At 41.8% G+C, this 20,431-nt stretch overlaps 2 protein-coding genes across 4 annotated transcripts in view; one reads left to right on the top strand and one right to left on the bottom strand.

The window, feature by feature from the left end:
* MCAT (malonyl-CoA-acyl carrier protein transacylase) overlaps positions 1-2,694 on the bottom strand; it is an 11,318-nt gene extending 8,624 nt beyond the window's left edge. Inside the window, exon 1 of the mRNA XM_070755316.1 lies at positions 2,066-2,694. Within this exon, the coding sequence (XP_070611417.1) occupies positions 2,066-2,485 (420 nt within the window). The 5' untranslated portion in view covers positions 2,486-2,694. The remainder of the gene's footprint in view (positions 1-2,065) is intronic.
* On the top strand, positions 516-20,431 carry TSPO (translocator protein). Of its 3 annotated transcripts, none has more exons than XM_070755319.1 (5): positions 516-646; positions 3,650-3,798; positions 14,265-14,457; positions 17,731-17,869; positions 20,137-20,431. In XM_070755319.1, exons 3-5 carry the CDS (start codon positions 14,270-14,272, stop codon positions 20,311-20,313), a joined length of 504 nt encoding a protein of 167 aa, XP_070611420.1. In that variant the 5' UTR covers positions 516-646; positions 3,650-3,798; positions 14,265-14,269; the 3' UTR covers positions 20,314-20,431. The 3 variants fall into 3 exon arrangements, with proteins under 3 accessions (XP_070611420.1, XP_070611419.1, XP_070611418.1); XM_070755318.1 differs by having other exon boundaries at positions 3,599-3,798; XM_070755317.1 differs by lacking the exon at positions 3,650-3,798.

Raw genomic sequence — 20,431 nt, 5'->3', positions numbered from 1 at the left:
TCTGCCCACTTCTCCGTTTTTCAAACCAAGAGAATGAAATAAGCTCTCTTTAGGAGGGTTGCATAAGGTCCTAGTGGAAAGTAGAATTTAGTAGAATTTTCTAATTTCCATTTTCAGCTCCGAACTCAAAATATTCTCAGATTGAATATAGTCTCAATTAAGCACTGTCTAGTAAAACATGTCTTTGGGGCTAGTATTTTCGTTTCTAAAATTACAGATTTATACATTTTACAAACCGGCAGGTAAATAAATAAACCCAGATAAACCCAGCTCTTCTGCAAGCAGGTGTAAATCTGTTCATCATAGTCATCACTCAACAATTACAACTGAGAGTTGTAACTTTCACTGATCAACACAGTTGTAAAAGTGGAACTCTCTCAGAGTCACAGCAGCGTCCCACGCTCATGCGATTATCGATCTCCTGCTAACTTCCTTGTTTATATTTTCCCACAAATGCCAATCCTAATCACGTGGCGTGGATACTGCACTGTAATTTGCAAGCTGTTTTTCAACTGCCTGGGTTGCAGTCACGTGATCCTGGGGACCGTTGGGGCAGTCAACAACTACAAGGACCGGATCGTAAGTGCCCCTCTTAAAGAGCTGTGGAAACTGAATGGTCACTGAGCAAGCGGTGCAAGAACTATATGTAAGTCCGTCAAGCTTTTATGTTGCAATTTTACAAAATCGGGAGTTGCCATATTGTTTGGAAAGGTTTTTAAAATCCTGAATTCTTTTTTAAGCACTTTAAAAAAATCCAAGTGCTTTTAAAGCACTTGTTAAAGATAGTTAAAGAATGAATATATTCCAGCAATGTGAGTTAAGTTTCTCAGGCAGCCTATTCTTCCATATTCTTCTGTTGTCTGTTTCCAGAGAGAAAATACTTGCTCAGGTCTCTTTCAACCACTTCACCTGGCTTATTGTCCAAATGCTACAGCTTCTCTCAGGATGGCAAACTTTTGCCCCTTTTAACCATTTTGATCGTTATTCCCCAGTCAAACAACTTGGATCTAAGTAACCATAATTTGCCTTTTCAGAATTTATTAGTTCATCCAAGACAAAAATTAACCCTCAAGCGGTTTCCACACCCCTTTGCAAGGGAGGCACCTGATTTTATGATTTTAGGTGAGAACATAATGTGCTAAAGAGATTATAAGGTGCTAAAGACTTAATTGTACCTCCCACAGAAAAAATTCATGCAGCAGCTGTGGCTTTTGTGAGAACACTCCCTGAATCCCGCCAATACATCATAAAAAAAAAAAGAACCATTAATGAGCTTGGATGTCTTCTGCAGAGGGAACAGCTTCAAAGTTTTAGAACTGGAAGGGATATTGGAGGTCTTCTAGTCTAGCCCCCTGCCAGATATCCCGAGAGCACCCCAGGCAATGGGGCTGGCCACAAGGCTCCAGCAATAGAATAGAATAGGATTGAACAGGACTAGAACAATAATAGAACAGAACAGAATAGTGAATGGGACTAGGAAGAATACAATAGAATGGGAATAGAATAGAATGGGAATGAAATGGAATAGAACAGGGAATGGGAATAGAATAGAATCAGAATAGAATGGGAAGAACAGAATAGAATGGGAATGGGATAGAATAGGAACGGGAATAGGAAGAATAGAATGAAATGGGAATAGACTCAGAATAGAAGAGAATAGAATGGGAATGGAATAGAACAGGGAATGGGAATGGGATAGAATAGGAACAGGAATAGGAAGAATAGAATAGGGAATGGAAATGAAATGGAATGGGAATAGAAAGAATAGAATAGAATGGAAAAGGAATAGGAAGAATAGAATAGGGAATGGGAAGAATCGAATGAGAATGGAAGAGAATGGGAATGAAATGGAATAGAATAGGAATGGAAAGGGAATAGGAAGAATAGAATAGGAATAGAATGGAATGGGAATAGGGATAATAGAATAGAATTCTTTATTGGCCAAGTTTGATTGCACACACAAGGAGTTTTGTCTTTGGTGCATATGCTCTCAGTGTACATAAAAGGAAAAAGACGTTCGTGAGGAATGCCCCCCCCCTCCGCGCAGAGACCCCTCCTTCCTCACCCAGGGCTGCTGGTGGTGCAGCTTCTCTACGGCAGCCAAAGAGCAGACGAAGACGGCGGGCTGGCTGTGGACGGTGCGGTGGAGCCGGGCGCTGGGGCCGTCCTGGCAGAGGCCCCACAGGTCGTAGCCCAGCACGGCTTCGGCCACGCGGAAAAGCTCCCGCACGTTCGGATAGCGCAGCAGCCCGCGGCCCATCCCCACGAACTGGCTGCCCTGGCCGGGAAAGAGCAGCACGGAGGTTTCCTCGGGGGCGGCGCGCCGGGCCTTCTGTGTCTCCTCGGTCACTTCGACGGTAGCGTTTTGCAACAGCTCCTGCACGCTGGCCGCCCCTCCGCCTCCGGGCAAAGGAGTAAACGGCTCCCGACTCAGCCAGCGCCTCTGAGCCAGCCGCGCCGCCATGCTGGCCCCGCGCAAGCGCATGGCGACCGGTCCGGCGGTTGCTACGGCAACCCTTACTTTCCTGACTAGGCCTCGTTTTAAAAAAAAAAACGTCCGCCGAAAGTTTAATGAAAAAAAGTTTCCCGCGTTTTCGGGAACGGAGGTTCGGCTGCTCCCCCGCACACACCAAAAAACGTGACGTCACTCCGGGCGCAAGCGCAGTTTCGCCCCCCTTGCTAAGCTTCTAGTTCAGGGATAGGCAGTTGGCTCTTCTATAACTTGTGGACTTCACCTCCCAGAATTCCTGAGCTAGCATGATTTTCTCAGGATTTCTGGGAGTTGAAGTCCACAAGTCAGAGAAGAACCAACTTTGCCTACTCCTGCTCTAGGTCACAGGGATCTCCAACCTTGGCAACTTTTCAGAGTTGTGGACTTCGACTCCCAGAATTCCTCAGCCAAGAAGGATGTGGGCAGAATAGGTTGCTCTGAGGCACCGAAGGACTCGCACAATTATTTACGGGGATGGGGCATCTGGCTTGGCTTTTCACCCTTTGCCCATGAAGTTCTTTCTCTTGGATCCTGGCGTGTGGCAAAGCCAACTCCAGACTGGACAAATTTGACTTGTGGAGTTTGAGCGACGGGATAATTCTGCCTTTCAGGAGTCATAATTTTCTGTTCCTTCTCATAAAAGATAGCATGTGCTATTGAATTAAACTGAGGCTGAGAGCTTGATAGCAACGCAGAAGAGCTAAAGTCATTCCCATGGCCTTCTGAGTTTTATTTTTTTAAATTATAAAGTATTTTTATTAATTTTTATAATATAGAATACCCAACACATAACATATAACAATGTGCTCAGTGTTTAAGTGCCCGCCACCAGACTTCATACCCCTCCACCAAAATGGGGGCATATTTTGTATACTGTATACCATTTAAACTCAAGAGCAAGGCTTTTAATGTTAAATTGTTATTTTAGACTTTTAATATTAGATTTGTTATTGTATATTATTTTATCACTGCTGTGAGCCGCCCCGGGTCTGCAGTGGGGCGGCATACAAATCTAATAATAATAATAATAATAATAACAACAACAACAACAACAATATATCTATTTACATACTGTATTATAAAGTGATTCTAATTTATTCTTTATAGCTTGGTCTCAAATTCTACTGACCACATATCCTTGTCCCATCGTCCCATCAGTTCCTTCAGATTGGTTTCATTGGCCGAAATTTATCCTCTTATCCATAATCTCAAATTGAATGTGATCCACCATGTACCGATACCAGTTTTGTATTGTCCATTTTGTTGCATGGGCCATGTGGTGCGGGAGCATTGATTGTGCACATGAGGTAAGTTAGAACCCACCCCTGGAGTCAACTGGGTTGCTCCCAGTTCAGACCAGTTCTTAGAATTGGTAGCGCCGGCGGCTGGTGGCTCTGCCCACCGCCCGGGATGCTTCTGTGCAAGCGTACGCACAAACTGGTAGCAAAATATTTTACAAACCACAATTGGAGTGTTTTAACTTCTTTGGTTAGAGAGCCAGTTGATCTTAATCTATGACTTATAAATTGCAGCAAATATTTAGAGACTTTTGGCTTACCTAGTAATATTTAGAATTAATTGGACTTCATCAGGTTTAATCAAACCTGTAGTAATGTAATAATGACAGCCTCGCCCCAGTTCAAGGGTGTAGCTTCTGGCGACTGGCCCTTGTATATATATGTGCAGCATTGCAAGCCGCAACCCAATTTTTCGGAACTGCCTGTAGGAGAGGATTTAATTTCTTTCAGCCGTGACTTGGAGGTGCGTGGTAGGATGCCAGGTGAGCTATTTTCCTCTTGGTGGTCCAATCTCTGACTCTAGCAGTGAACTTAAGATGGGGGTGTGCAGTGAAGGGCTACCCAAATTTTTACTACCACACTGTGGGCTTGGCTTATGCAGGACACCCTGCATTTTCTTTCAACATCTTTCAGTGCAAATTGGGTGCTCTGGGGTGGAGCTCCGTTTCGCTACCCCACTGCGCTAGCCCACCCCTGGGGGTGTGCCTGCTCACGTGTTTTTAAAATCTCTCAATCAAAAAAAAAAATCAAAAGTTTCTCCAACTAAAAGAATTGAGAGAAATCCCCTTTTCAGTCTGCCACAGATCTCTCCAAGCATTTTGGAGTCCTTTGGTTGTTCATTCAATTGTTTCCTGTGGGCTGTGTATGCACATTTGCTATGTATTTTAGGAAGTGCATGCAGTCATCTGCAGAAACTCTTTGTAAAGTAGTCCAGCAGGGTCTCCTGGCCCAGGAAAAGGTGGTAACATAAAAAGCAATGAGGATGAAGATAAAGGACCCTTCTATCAGTGGAGTTTCAGGGGGACTATGGTAACTTATTTTAGGGAGGCTTCCAGGTACTGAAACCTAGGAAATCTGCCGCCAGACATGGGGGAACTAAGATACACTTTCCCCCTAGGCCTTCACAATTTTATGTATGGTATGTTTGTATGTATGTATGATTGGTTTTTATATAATGGGCTTTTAACTGCTTTTTTAGTACTGTATTGGATTTTGTTGTACTGTTTTACTGCTGTTGTTAGCCGCCCCGAGTCTGCGGAGGGGGCGGCATACAAATCCAATAAATAATAATAATAATAATAATAATAATAATAATAATAATAATATAGTTTTGCCTAGTTTCCTGTCAAGCTCCTGACAGCCAAATAACAATGGGCTGATATATGTCATAATCATGTCTCACAGAGGCTTCTACAACCAGATTTAGTATTGGATTGCATTGCATTGGAATGGAATACAATAGAATAGAATAGAATTCTTTATTGGCCAAGCGTGATTGAACACACAAGGAATTTGTCTCAGGTGCATATGCTCTCAGTGAACATAAAAAACAAGATACGTTCGTCAAGAATCATAATGATTCTTGGCGAACGTATCTTGTTTTTTATGCTAATAAAAGACAAGATACGTATCTTGTCTTTTATGCTAATACTTAATGATAGTCATAGGGTACAAAGAAGCAATCAAATCATATTAGGATCCAGCCAATATAAATCGTAAGGATACAAGCAACAAGGTTACAGTCATACAGTCATTAGTGGAAGGAGATGGGAATATTAAAAACAGTGCAGACTTAGTAAATAGTTTGTCAGTATTGAGGGAATTTATTTATTAGAAGATAAGCGACTACAATGGGTGGCAGAAATTGCAGGCTGAATATTTTCACTTTCCACCTTATGCAACCCTCCTAAAGAGAGCTGATTTCATTCTCTTGGTTTGAAAAATGGAGAAGTATGCAGAGATTCTGAATTTGCAGTGTTTTCCAAAGGTCCATGTTTTTTCCTGGGCATTGAGAAGACCATAGCCTCAGCCTTAGCTATTCTCAAATACACTAAGGAAGGTGACATTGAAAAAAACTTCATTGAATAGTTTTTTCAACCTTAGTTTTTCAATTGAGAAGTTGAAAAATCTTCAGAACAATCTTTTCTTCATGGTTCCAAGAATACTCCAGGAGCATATGCATGAAATCATACAGAGGTTGACTCAAGATAGTCTTTTAAAAACTGAATACTGTATGTTGTTAATTAGTATCTAGGCCACCAGAAAAAAAAGATGAAGGCACATAATTTATATCAGTACATGAACAATACTATGTGCACTGCTCAAAAAAATAAAGGGAACACTTAAAAAACAGAATATAACTCCAAGTAAATCAAACTTCTGTGAAATCAAACTGTCCACTCAGGAAGCAACACTGATTGACAGTCAATTTCACATGCTGTTGTGCAAATGAAATATTTAATGAGAATACTTCATTCATTCAGATCTAGGATGTGTTATTTGAATGTTCCCTTTATTTTTTTTTTGAGCAGTATTATTACAAGGAAAGCAACCTAGGAAATTTTATACATATGCTAAGCACATAATTTCTATCAGTACATGAACAATACTATGTACACTGCTAAAAAAAAATAAAGGGAACACTTAAAAAACAGAATATAACTCCAAGTAAATCAAACTTCTGTGAAATCAAACTTTCCACTCAGGAAGCAACACTGATTGACAGTGAATTTCACATGCTGTTGTGCAAATGAAATATTTAATGAGAATATTTCATTCATTCAGATCTAGGATGTGTTGTTTGAGAGTTCCCTTTATTTATTTGTTTGAGCAGTCTAATTACAAGGAAAGCAACCTAGGAAATTTTATACATATGCTAACCAATCTCCAATTGGAGATTGGCAACTGGCAAACATTATAAACATTATTTTTACTAATGTATTGATTAATCCCAGGCGACCAGGGCAGAAGCAAAGAGCTGGATTGTTCTGTTCTCTCTCTTTTTCTTTTAAAATCAATTTATGATAGGTTCTACATCTCTTGCTTTCTCTGGATAGGTTAGCATAGAATGTTTGCATATGGTTGATTGAAAGTAATGTTACGGTTTTAATTGTTCAAAAAGTTAAGCATTGGAAGTAGAAATGTGCCTGTTGAATTTCAAGCAGTGACCAGACTCCTTAAAGTAACTGAAATGGGGTGTTGGAATTCCCACATTACCAGGAAACTTTCTAAAATTAAGTAATTGCCATGGCTGATCAATTTGTATTGGGGTTTGCAGAAAAAAAAATCTAGCACTACATTTAATACAGGCTTAAATGACTTGTGAAGCACATTATGCAGCAATGTACTGTGGAGACATTTTGACAAGCAGTTAGTCTACATCAAGTTGTCTCATCCCGATTTTTACCTCTGCACCAGTGTTTGCAATGCATAAAACCTCCAAAGATATAAAGAGGAGAGTCGATGCTTTCTGCAAGTTACTCGGAGAAAGATGGTAACATTATAATGAGAAATAAGAGTAGTTGTCATTTTACTTCTTCACTTGCTACTGAGAGCTACAAATTAATAGACAGGAATTCTCTATTACATTTTGAAAAATAAAAGGCAGGGTCAGATGATTCAGATCCTTTAAACTACAAGAGAAAAGTATTTGTCCTAGTTCAATGAAGAATAAGATTAACCATAGTTTGCACTGTGTTAATACTGTAGAACAAACAGTGCCTTGTTATGTACTTTGACATACATATAAGGGCTGGACTAATCAATCCAAATAGTATTAATTGATTAATCTATTCCATTGATTAATTGCCATGAAATTCCTCCTTATTTCCAGATTGGATCTCTCTTTAACAAGTTTTTACCATTTGCTTAGAAACATAGAAGACTGACGGCAGAAAAAGACCTCATGGTCCATCTAGTCTGCCCTTATATTATTTCCTGTATTTTATCTTACAATGGATATATGTTTATCCCAGGCATGTTTAAATTCAGTTACTGTGGATTTACCAACCACGTCTGCTGGAAGTTTGTTCCAAGGATCTACTACTCTTTCAGTAAAATAATATTTTCTCACGTTGCTTTTGATCTTTCCCCCAACTAACTTCAGATTGTGTTCACTTTCCTATTAAAAACACTTCCCTCCTGAACCTTATTTAACCCTTTAACATATTTAAATGTTTCGATCATGTCCCCCCTTTTCCTTCTGTCCTCCAGACCAGTGGTCCCCAACCTTTTTTCCACCAGGGACCAGTTTCAGCAAGACAATTTTTCTATGGCCCGGTGGGGGCGGAAAGGGGTGTGGTTTTGGGCGGGATTAAGCATGAGGGTATAGCTTATCATTCCATTGTCTCCCTTCCCTCCCCCCCCTTTTTAATTTTGCGGGGGAACCGAGGTGACAGAGGGAGGAAGTGTAGGAAGGGGCGGTTTCCTGTCTCTTTCCCCTCATGTTCACTCGGGACTGCCGTTTGCCTTTCAGCAGATTCAGAGGACACCCCCCCGCCACCGCCCGCTCCGGCTGGGATTCCAGCAAGGAATCCCAGAGGAGGGGGAGGTGCCTCCATGGACACAGTCACCTTCCTTTGTGATCGCTGCCTGCTTGGAGTGCCCACCACCAGATCCGGTAATTTTCTTGCAGCAAGGAATCCTTCCAAAAGAAAATTACCGGAGCTGGTGGTGGGGGTTTCATGGTCACACGCACACCACTGGCTTCGCTCCCACCCAGGACCCCGGGAATAGGGTGGGGGAGCCTAGCAAAAAAAAAGAGCTGCACAATGCCAAAGCCTTTCCGTTTGAGCTGCAGGCAGAGTAAGGGCTTTGCAAGGGCTTCGCAAGGAGGAAATAGACCACTTTCGACAAGAGAAGAAAGACAGGAAAGGAAGAAAGCAAGCAAGCAAGTAAAGGTTTTCTCAGCCCGATGGAAACGGCGGTCCCGAGTGAACACGAGGGGAAAGAGACAGGAAACAGCTTGGCACTCGCCGGCTCCACAACAGCTGCTGACTCCGCGGACCGGTGCAACATGCCTTGCGGCCCGGTACTGGTCCGCGGACCGGTGGTTGGGGACCCCTGCTCCAGACTATACAGATTGAGTTCATGAAGTCTTTCCTGATACGTTTTATGCTTAAGACCTTCCACCATTCTTGTAGCCCGTGTTTGCTTCTTGTTTTACGCTCAGATGCTTTGGAGAATAAGTTGAACCCCTTTCCTCTATGATAGCCCTTCAAGTACTGGAAGATATTTCACACTTTGTTAGACTAGACATACTCCCTTAATTAGTTAATGGATGGTTTCCTTAATTGTTCATTATAGAGTTTAGCCTTATCATCTTTGTTGCTCGTTTGTACTTTTTTCTAAAGTCTCAGCACCTTTTTGTATCATGGTGTTCTCACTAAACTAGTGCATCATAGAGTGGTACTATCACTTATTGTGCTCTTGATGCTAATTCTCTGCTGCTGCTGGCTAGGACTATATTGGTTTTTTGGGGCAGCTGCAGCACACAGCTGGCTTATACTTATGGTTGACTCCCAGAACCCCCTCACAGTTACTATTGTTGAGCTAAGTACTGTACTCTTTATTCTATACCTGTGCATTTGTTTTTTTTCTAGGCTAAGTGCAAAATCTTACTTTTCTCTTTCTCTTCTCCCTCCTCCAATAGCCTTGGGAGGAAACAGTTGCAGATACTCATACATTATACTGTATTCTCCTTCTCTGTTTTAGGAAAACCAGCAAGCTCCACAGGAGTGGGGTGGTTTTTTGGGTGCAGATAACAAGTGGGTAACTGGTAAATCCTTCAGGCTCTCATCAGAATTTAACTACAGTATTTGCCAGCAGAAGTGCATGGCTAGTTTATTTGCATGGCTAATTTAATTTAATTTAATTTAATTTAAATTAATGGCTAGTTTAAGTGTTGGTTATGACCTTTAAAGCCCTTCATGGCATCGGACCAGAATATCTCCGAGACCGCCTTCTGCCGCACGAATCCCAGCGACCGATTAGGTCCCACAGAGTGGGCCTCCTCCGGGTCCCGTCAACTAAACAATGTCGGTTGGCGGGCCCCAGGGGGAGAGCCTTCTCTGTGGCGGCACCGACTCTCTGGAACCAACTCCCCCCGGAGATCAGAACTGCCCCTACTCTTCCTGCCTTCCGCAAACTCCTCAAAACCCATCTTTGCCGTCAGGCATGGGGAAACTAAACATCTCCCCCTGGGCACGTTGAATTTATATATGGTATGCTTGTGTGTATGTATTTTAGTATATGGGGTTTTGTTTTGTTTTTTAATTTTTCAATATTTTAATTAATTGGATTATGTATTGGATTGCTTTTCACTTGTTGTGAGCCGCCCCGAGTCTTTGGAGAGGGGCGGCATACAAATCCAAATAATAAATAAATAAAAATAAGTGCATGGCTAGTTTAAAGTGTTTGTGGACATAAACACTTTAGAAAATGTCCAGAGATACTTTACGAGAAGAGCCCTCCACTCCTCCACTCGCAACAGAATACCCTACGCAACTAGATTTACAATCCTAGGTTTAGAAAGCTTAGAACTACGTCGCCTTAAACACCACCTAAGCATAGCCCATAAAACCATCTGCTACAACGTGCTTCCTGGCACGGGTACTTCAGCTTCAACCACAACAACACATGAGCACACAACAGATACAAGCTTAAAGTAAACCGCTCCAAACTTGACTGCAGGAAACACGACTTTAGTAACAGAGTATTTGATCCATGGAACTCACTACTTGACTGTGTAGTATCATCACCTAACCCCCAAAACTTTACCTCAAGACTATCTACTGTTGACCAACAGTACACCAGCGTGCCTACCATCCCGTCTTAATGTTTCTCTTTCACTAGTATCATGTATATAAACATGTTATATATTTCTATGCTACCAATACGTACTTGACTAAATAGATAGATGATAGATAGATAGATAGATAGATAGATAGATAGATAGATAGATAGATGTCAATCATGGAAGCTAAAGAAAGCCAGCAGCAGACAGCAACGAACAAGGAGCAAGCAGGCAAACCTCAACAGCCACTCCCAGGAGCTCTGCAGGACACGTGGGCTCCCAATCATAGAAACATAGAAGACTGACGGCAGAAAAAGACCTCATGGTCCATCTAGTCTGCCCTTATACTATTACCTGTATTTTATCTTAGGATGGATATATGTTTATCCCAGGCATGTTTAAATTCAGTTACTGTGGATTTACCAACCATGTCTGCTGGAAGTTTGTTCCAAGGATCTACTGCTCTTTCAGTAAAATAATATTTTCTCATGTTGCTTTTGATCTTTCCCCCAACTAACTTCAGATTGTGTCCCCTTGTTTTTGTGTTCACTTTCCTATTAAAAACACTTCCCTCCTGGACCTTATTTAACCCTTTATCATATTTAAATGTTTCGATCATGTCCCCCCTTTTCCTTCTGTCCTCCAGACCAGTGATTTTCAACCTTTTTTGAGCCACGGCACATTTTTTACATTTATGAAACCCTGGGGCACATGGAGCGGGGAGGGGGCGGCTTAAAAAAGTTTGGACAAAAAAATTATTTCTCTCTCTCTTCCTCCCCTTCACTCTATTTCTTTCTCTCTCCCTCCCTCTTTCTCTCCCTCTCCATCCCTCTTTCTTTCTCTTCCTTCCTTCCTCTTTTTTGCTGTCTCTCTCCCTCCCTCCCTCCCTCTATGTCTTTCTCTCTCTCTCTTTCCCTCCCTCTTTCTCTCTCTCTTGCTTTCTTTTTCTCTTGCTCTCTTTCTTTCTCTTGTTTTTTCTATCTCTCTTGCTTTCTTTCTCTCGCTCTCTCTCTTTCTCTTGTTTTCTCTCTCTCTTGCTTTCTTTCTCTCTTGTTCTCTTTCCCTCTCTCTCGCTTTCTCTCTTGCTTTCTCTCTCTCTCTCTCTCTTGCTTTCTTTCTCTCTGAGCTTCGCGGTACACCTGACAATGTCTCGCGGCACACTAGTGTGCCACGGCACACTGGTTGAAAAACACTGCTCCAGACTATACAGATTGAGTTCATGAAGTCTTTCCTGATAAGGTTTATGCTTAAGACCTTCCAACATTTTTGTAGCCCGTCTTTGGACCCGTTCAATTTTGTCAATATCTTTTTGTAAGTGAGATCTCCAGAACTGAACACAGTATTCCAAATGTGGTCTCACCATCATCATATCCTTCGCCATGTTCTCTAAATTTACAATTTACCAAGCAAATTTCATTACTCAGTACTTAAAGCTTTACTTCGTAATTTCTGGCAGGCACATAGTAGCCCTCCCTTTTCTTTTTTGATTCTGAAACGAGAGTCTGTTTCATGATATGTAGAATCCTTTTTTTTCTGGGCTTAATCATCTCTTTGTAGGTTGATTACTGGAAAGTAGTGTGGTATCTAGAGGTTGAATTTATGCTGCCATCTTGAAGCTTCACTTGAGTTGGAAATTATATATAAATTCACTATACGTAATTTAGGTACAGTTTAATACTGTCCCAAAGAACAATTGTACAAAAGGTGCTTTGTAAATCTATATAATCACTCTGCAGAATTTACATTATGAAACAAGTGAGAACAATTCGATATGAAACTATCATTTACAGTATTTACTTCATTTTAGCCCTCCAATGACCATCAGACCTCTGGTTTTGAAATTAGTTTCTGTTCTTGTTAGACAGGTTGCATGAATCTTATAAAAATGTAGGTAAACTCTTCTTACTTTATATTATAAGCAAGATCCATCACAGTAAAGAGAGATTGCCATCGAATTCATTTTTTAAAAATGTGGATAAAATAATAGTTCCTCCTAGGAGTAAGGGCAGGGGTGGGCTACTGCCCAGATAGGGGGGAACGCAGTGGGGTAGTGAATATGGAGCTCCACTTTGCATTGAAAGATGTTGAAAGAAAATGCAGGGTGTCCTGCATAAGCCACACCCACAGTGTGGTAGTAAAAATTTTGGTAGCCCTTCACTGAGTAAGGGATATACCACTTAGAAAAAGCAAAACATGACTCTTCACTCCAGCATTTAATGAAACTCCCTCAAGGGGAGCTGAGGCCTTAATAAAAGTTTTATGTTAGGCACACCCTGGTTGATAGAACCTCTTTCTAAGAACACAATTTGCCCAGGTGCAACTGCAATAATTCCAGACACTTCTAGGTAACCTAAGCATTTATTACTGTCAATTACTGGGTTCATCTAACCTATTAAACCATTTTATTTTTCAAGAAGCTATTATTTTGAGCTCAGGCCAAAGTACTAGGATATAAATCTTGGCTTATAACTACAGTGTCAGTTCTTGGGCAACAGGATAGCATTTTTGCCGTTGCCTTCTGGGATATTTTTTCAACTTCCTGGCCTAACCTAGAACATGGTGATTTCCCCACTTTTTTGAGACCAACCAAATTACTCTATGCCAGAGTTCCCCAACCTTTCCAGATTAGCAATCTGGAGCAGGGAGAAGGAAGGGATGGTTTTGTGGGAGAGGCAGGCGCGTATGGACGCAAGAGCAGCCATTGTTTACGGGAGTGGGTTTGTGCCCATGACAGGAATGAGGCCCCAAGCCCCAACAACACTCACCTGAGTGGAGCTGTGAGTTCCTGCTATGCTCACATGAGTGGGGCCCGGTTGTGAATAGGCTGTGGCCCGGTAGTGGGCCCCCTCGCTCTACACAACTCAAGCAAAATGAATCCGTGCCTAGTTTAGTTGGGCCTGCTCAAGATGCAATTTGCATAATTTGCATAGCCACCGCTGATTGGCTGATGTAGTGGCGGCTGAAATAAACTGTTGTCACTGGCTGGCTGGTTTCAGGGAAGCTCTTAAAAGCGATTCTTCATTCTCGCGGTTCTTCATTCCACGGAAACATAACCACTTCAGACTACAACTGGAGGGGAAGGGAGATCAACGTTTTGGACCTAATCCCAAACACTAACCTAACTATAAGGAGGAAAACCTTATGGAGAACCTTCAGGTGAATATAAATGAAATATCACCCAGGATTGCTAATCCTGACAATGTTGACATGGGATCCTGCAATTGAGGAGCAGTACAAAGATTGTGTATTGGAATGTATCTAGACCAATGTTTCCCAACCTTGGCAACTTGAAGATATCTGGACTTCAACTCCCAGAATGCTGGCTGGGGAATTCTGGGAGTTGAAGTCCAAATATCTTCAAGTTGCCAAGGTTGGGAAACACTGATCTAGACCAAGGGTAGGCAAAGTTGGTTCTTCTATGACATATGGACTTCAACTCCCAGAATTCCTCAGCTAGCATGATTGACTCAGGAATTCTGGGAGCTGAAGTCCACAAGTCATAGAAGAAGCAACTTTGTCTACCCCTGATCTAGACCAACCCTGCTGGTCCAGGGTTTAGGCAATGATGCTTTTGCTAAAATAGATTCTAAGTCTTCCTTTAATGTGCTGTTTTCCTGGCTTTTTTGAAATTGTACATTTTGCAAAAACAATTTTCATTGTTTTCTATGTGCCTTCATTTCAGGGACCATGATGGAAGGGATTTCATCCTGGATTCCAGCTATTGGCTTGACCATCTTGCCTAATATAGGAGGTTTTTTGGGCGCCTCGGTAGTCAGGAGGGCAATGTCCTGGTATAGATCCTTGAAACTGCCTCCCTGGCGTCCACCAAACTGGGTGTTTGGACCCGTGTGGGGAATTTTATATACGTCAATGGGGTAAGCGTTTTATTTGTTTGGTTAATTACAGGGCAAATTGGTCTGCTATGGTGAATGTCTAAAAATTCTGTCCGTGTGGTTAACTGATATCAGCCCAGGGGGTAAAAAGTAGCCAGCTTTTAACAGATATTGAGGTGAGATGAAGCTGCTGCTATTCATTTAATTACTCGATTAAACCAACTTATAGGTTAGCATAATTATTGTAGGACAGTGAGGGCGAACCTTTTTTAGTTTGCATGCCAAGGACAGGGTTGGGGGGGGTGTGCACGCATGTGTGCCCACACATAATTCTATGCGGGGGGCTAATAACTCTTGCTAATTTAATGTCTATATCTAAGCTGCTTGCTTGGATGTTTTTATGGCAGTCTAGGGATTTCCTGCTATAGTAATTTCCCATTCAAGTATTAACGAACAATCCCTGAATGCTAGGAGTTTCAAGAAGGGGGTTTTTTTTGTCAATCCCATCTGAAAATGTTAAGAGTTTGAAATTGGAATGGAGGAAATATTTCTTCATTTCTTAAAAGTGGTTGCTTCTTCTTAGAATGCATCTTTTAGCGCCATCTGAAGCGGAAACCCGCCCTGAAATAACGCCATCTAAAAGGGAATTAATTTCATTTAAAAAAAATAGGATATCACCTTTTACTGTACTCGTAGAAGAATAATCCCATGTCAACATCTAATAAAAGATTAAATACCTGCATCAAGGTCACATTTTAGTGGACATCTCGGTTCAAAACGCTCTTTCTAGTTTTCAGTTTCTATATTTAACTGAAATCTTTCTTAGGTAATGTGCTTCTCACCCTACCCAAGTTAAATCCTGCCTCATTTGACAGCCTCTCGATGATTTAGGTCGATCTCAAAATGGGCTAGTCTTATTTAATATTAGATTTAAAACTACTAAGGTAGACTGGCAAGTTGTGGGAAATGAGTTTCATATGGTTGCCTGGACAGGTTTCTACAAGGACCAGTTGAAAGTTTGATTTGAGGGTGCCTTTGATCTCAGATGATCTTGAAAAAATCATGGCTGGGCTTAATTAGTGGTTAACTGGAAAAAATCAAAGAAATCCCAGAGCTAAGACTCCATTGAGAGCCCCAGGAAAAATGCTATGATGATGATTAAGTTGGCTATTATGCAAACTGCAAAGACTACTGTACAGGTGAAACTCGAAAAATTAGAATAGCGTGCAAATGTTCATTTATTCAATATTGCAATTTAAAAGGTGAAACTTAATATATGAGAGAGACTCATTATATGCAAGGATAGTTCAAGCCGTGATTTGTCATAAATGTGATGATTATGGGGTACAGCCCCCATTTCAGAAAATTAGAATATTACATGGCTCCATAAATCAACACCAACTGTGTAAACTTTTGCATCTCATTTGGAAACCAAGGACCTAGAGCAGTGATGGTAAATCTTTTTCCCCTCGGGTGCCAAAGGAGCATGCGTGTGCGCTATCGCACATGCACGAGTGTCCACACCCATAATTGAATGCCTGGAAAGGGCAAAAACAGCCTCCCCCACTCCACAGAGGCCTTCTGGAGGCTGGAAATGGCCTGTTTCTCAACTTCTTGTCGGCCCAATAGGCTCATGTTTTGCCCTCACCAGGCTCCAAAGGCTTCCCTGGAGCCAGGGGAGAGTAAAAACAACCTCCCCCATCCCACTGGAGGCTCTCTGGAAGCCAAAAACGCCCTCCCAGAGCCTCTGTGTGAGTCAAAAATCAGCTGGCTGGCACACATATGCACCTTGTAGCTGAGCTAGGGCAACAGCTCGCGTGTCAGCAGATATGGCTTCGTGTGCCACCTGTGGTACCCGTGCCATAGGCTTGCCATCACTGATGTAGAGTATGGAGGAAGAATGGAGAAGCAAACACTGCAAGATGCTTGAGGTCCAGTGTAAAGTTTCCATAGTTGGTGTTGATTTGGGGAGCCATGTTATCTGCTGGTGTCGGTCCACTGTGCTTCATTAAGTCCAGGGTCAATGCAGCAATCTACCAGGAGATTTTGGAGCACTCCATTCTTCCATCCACATACAAGCTTTATGGGGGTGGTGACTTAAATTTTCCAGCAGGACTTGGTACCTGCCCACACTGCCAAAAGCACCAAAAACTTCTTCAATGAACATGGGATTACTGTCCTTGATTGGCCTGCAAACTCGCCTCACCTGAACCCCATAGAGAATCTATGGGGCATTGCCAAGATGAGAGACATGAGACCGAACAATGCAGAAGAGCTGAAGGCCGCTATTAGAGCATACTGCTCTTCCATAACATCTCAGCAGTGCCACAGGCTAATAGCGTCCGTGCCACGCCGCATTGAGGCAGTAATTGCTGCAAAAGGGGCTCAAAGGAAGTACGGAGTACATATGCATGCTTATATTTTTCAAAGGTCCGATATTGTTGTATGTGCAATCCTTGTTTTATTGATTCTATGTAATATTCTAATTTCCTGAGATGGTGGATTTGGGGTATTCATGAGCTGTACCCCATAATCATCACATTTATGACAAATCACGGCTTGAACTATCTGGCCTTGCATGTAATGAATCTCTTTCATATATTAAGTTCACCTTTTAAGTTGCATTACTAAAGTAAATGAACATTTGCAGGATATCCTAATTTTTGGAGTTTCACCTGTATATGCAGGAACAGAATTGAGTTTGGAGACTGTGATTGCGAAGAAGATATATGATACCAGTATTTTTCTAATGAGTTGTAGACAATATATATATATTGTCAAATATATATATATATATATTGTCTATATATATATATCACAGCATCACAGCATCACAGCAAATAAGGAGCTGTGATGTTCCTTCAATACACCAGGGTGATTCGACACAAAAATATATAACCCTTCCCTGGTGCAGAGCTGAAGGGATTGGATACTGTAGCCTAGAAGATAATTCTCTGCCTTACAAGGCAAAGGTTGCAGGTTCACGTCCCAGGGGGTATGGCTAGCTAATGAGGCCAAAATAAGGCTGAAATAGATCTCCCTTAATTTTCAAATTCAGCAAAAAAACATGTGACATATATATAACATAACATATATATAACATAACATATATATAACATAACATATATATATAACATATTATATATATATACATCTATATATATAATATATATTTATATATTTATAAATATCTCTTTGACTTATATTTTAAATGATTTCAGTATTGTAAATAAACACATTTAAACTGTGTTTGTTTTTGGTCTTAAAAAATCCCCATGTCCAGTTTCTTTTCTGACTTATCTTTCATTCTTATAGATATGGATCTTACCTGATATGGAGGGACTTGGGAGGTTTAAATCAAAAGTCCTTTGTTCCACTGGGACTTTATGTGGGGCAATTAGCCTTAAACTGGTGTTGGACTCCTATCTTCTTTGGACAACGTAGAATAGGACTGGTAAGTTATGTAAAATATATGCACACTGTACATGTCATTGGCCCTAGGAGTCGGGGGTTCCAGGACAATACAACATGCAACAATTTATGTGTCACAATAAATTTATAAATACATAAACTATTTATTGCAGACTTTGGAAAAACAGAGTTTCCTTTTATAAATAAATAAACCTACCAACCTGTTTTCCCAAGGTCTGCAATAGTTTACAGTATTATTAAATTTATAAATGTATTCTGACACATAAATTGTTGCAGGTTGTATTGTCCTAGAACCCCCCATCCAGTACAGTAACAGGTTGCTACTGGTACGGGCCACACCATAGCTCCAGTAGCAAAAATGGAGCTGAACATGCAGCTCCATGCCTCTGGTGGGCGCATGGGTGTGTCCAAGCAAGGTTTTGCTTCTGTGCATGCGCAGAAAGCAAAATCTTGCAAGGGGATGCGCGAGATTTGCTTTTGCATACCAGAGCTGCGCGCAAAGCACACTGATGGCAGTGGTATGTAGAAATCCCTGATTGTACCTACCTACCTACCTGTTATGCTTCAGACCTAAGAATCCAAACAAAGGAAGAATCCCTGCGCAGATATTTCAAGACAAAACACTTTTGTATAGAGAAAGGATTTATACTGGCAGAATCATGCTTTTTAGTCCATGTTGCCAACTTTCTCAGTGAAATTGGTTAAGAGCCCAGGCCAATTAACATTCCTGAGATAAGGTCTCAGTCCCAAGTAAATTTACAGAACTCCAGGGTTTTATTTTCTTCTTTCTCAGACAGCTGCATCTGTGTTCGTTAGCTTTCAAAGAATAACCAGTTTGTCAGCAAGGCATTTCTGGAACTCCGGACACAAGACCTACATCATTGAAAAGTTGAAACTCCCCAGCTCATTACCCAGAAATCCTCCCTTTTATACTGTATGGGTGTGGTCACAGATCCCCAGAGCTAAAAATGACTAGACTTCTCTCACAGACTTACTATCCCATAAAGCTTTCCCTGTCTGCTTCTAAACCTTCTGACCCAGGCATCTAATAGGGGCTCCTGACCCCCCAGGTCCTCATCCCCCTGAGTCAAGGGAGACCATCATTGGGGTTTCTACAGTCTCTGGAGGTTCCTCAGGTTCTAGCTCTTCCTCACTCTCACTTGCTGTTTCAGCTGACAAGAATGCTGGCCTAGGATACCAAGACGGCCTCGATTCATCCTCAAGGTCTGTCACTAATTGGCCAGGTCATGGATCACTCACAACACTACCTACCTACCTACTGTGGTGGTATTCAGCTGGTTCTATCCAGATTGGGTGAACCGGTAGCACTGACTACGAATAGCCCCACCCACCCACCCACCCGGATGTAAGCAGTGTTTTGTGACGCTGTGCGCATGTACAGATTAGGCACGTGCGAGCAAAGTGTGTGTCTGTAAACCATTAGAGAAGATAAGTGACCTACCTAACCTACCTTTTAGATTATCACTCAGTTTTTTTCGAATACTACTAATAATGCCATAAATGTCCTCCGACTGGCCTTTACTTATATTAGCTGCTGTCTCAGCTCCCCTAGTCCCATCTAGTACAGTGATACCTTGTCTTACAAACTTAATTGGTTCTGGGATGAGGTTCTTAAGGTGAAAAGTTTGTAAGACGAAACAATGTTTCCCATAGGAGTCAATGGAAAAGCGATTAATGCGTTCAAGCCCAAAACTCACCCCTTTTGCCAGCTGAAGCGCCTGCTTTTGTGCTGCTGGGAATCCCCTGAGGCTCCCCTCCATGGGAAAGCCCACCTCTGGACTTCTGTGTTTTTGCGATGCTGCAGGGGAATCCCAGCAGTGCAAAAACGGGCGCTTCACTGGCAACGGAAGTCCGGAGGTGGGGTTTCCCAGCGAGGGGAGCCTCAGTGAAATCACAACATCGCAAAAACACAGAGGTGTGGAGGTGGGCTTTCCCATGGAGGGGAGCCTCAGAGGAATCCCAGCAGCGCAAAAACGGGCGCTTCGCTGGCACCAGAAGTCCGGAGGTGGGGCATCCCAGAGGCGGTGGTGGGTTTGTAAGGTGAAAATAGTTTGTAAGACGAGGCAAAAAAATCTTAAACCCCGGGTTTGTATCTCGAAAAGTTTGTATGATGAGGGGTTTGTAAGACGAGGTATCACTGTATATCCATCCATTGGGGGGAGCCTATAGTTGCCCGGTTAATGCTACCTGCCAGGAGAAAATGGTGACAAAACAAATGTAGCGCTGTTCTTTCTTACTTTTAAATGCATCTTTATTTTTCTGTTTCAGGCGTTGGTCGTTCTATTTCTCACTACGGGAGCAGCAACGGCTACAACGGTGTCTTGGTATCATGTGAACAGATTTGCAGCATGTTTGATGTATCCGTACATAGCTTGGTTAATGTTTGCCCTTCTGCTCAATTTCACCATCTGGAAGGATAATCCTCATAAGAAAAACCAGAAATAGAGTTTAAAAAAACAACAACGTTCCACCATCTTTAAATGCGAATATAATTCCAATCCTCCATTGTTGCCTTAGTAGATCATGTTAATAGAGATTTGGGAAATAAAAAAGGGGAAATTTA

The sequence above is a fragment of the Erythrolamprus reginae genome, chromosome 6 (genome assembly GCF_031021105.1).
Source record: "Erythrolamprus reginae isolate rEryReg1 chromosome 6, rEryReg1.hap1, whole genome shotgun sequence".
In the NCBI taxonomy this organism is placed as follows: Eukaryota; Metazoa; Chordata; class Lepidosauria; order Squamata; family Dipsadidae; genus Erythrolamprus; species Erythrolamprus reginae.
Note: the sequence above shows the minus strand (reverse complement) of the source record. Positions and strands in the feature narration are given on the sequence as shown.

Coding starts and splice junctions, on each gene's coding strand:
- TSPO (XM_070755317.1), top strand. CDS start 14,270: ATGATGGAAGGGATTTCATCCTGGATTCCAGCTATTGGCTTGACCATC. Junction 14,458..17,730: donor ATTTTATATACGTCAATGGG/GTAAGCGTTTTA, acceptor TCATTCTTATAG/ATATGGATCTTACCTGATAT. Junction 17,870..20,136: donor GACAACGTAGAATAGGACTG/GTAAGTTATGTA, acceptor TTTCTGTTTCAG/GCGTTGGTCGTTCTATTTCT.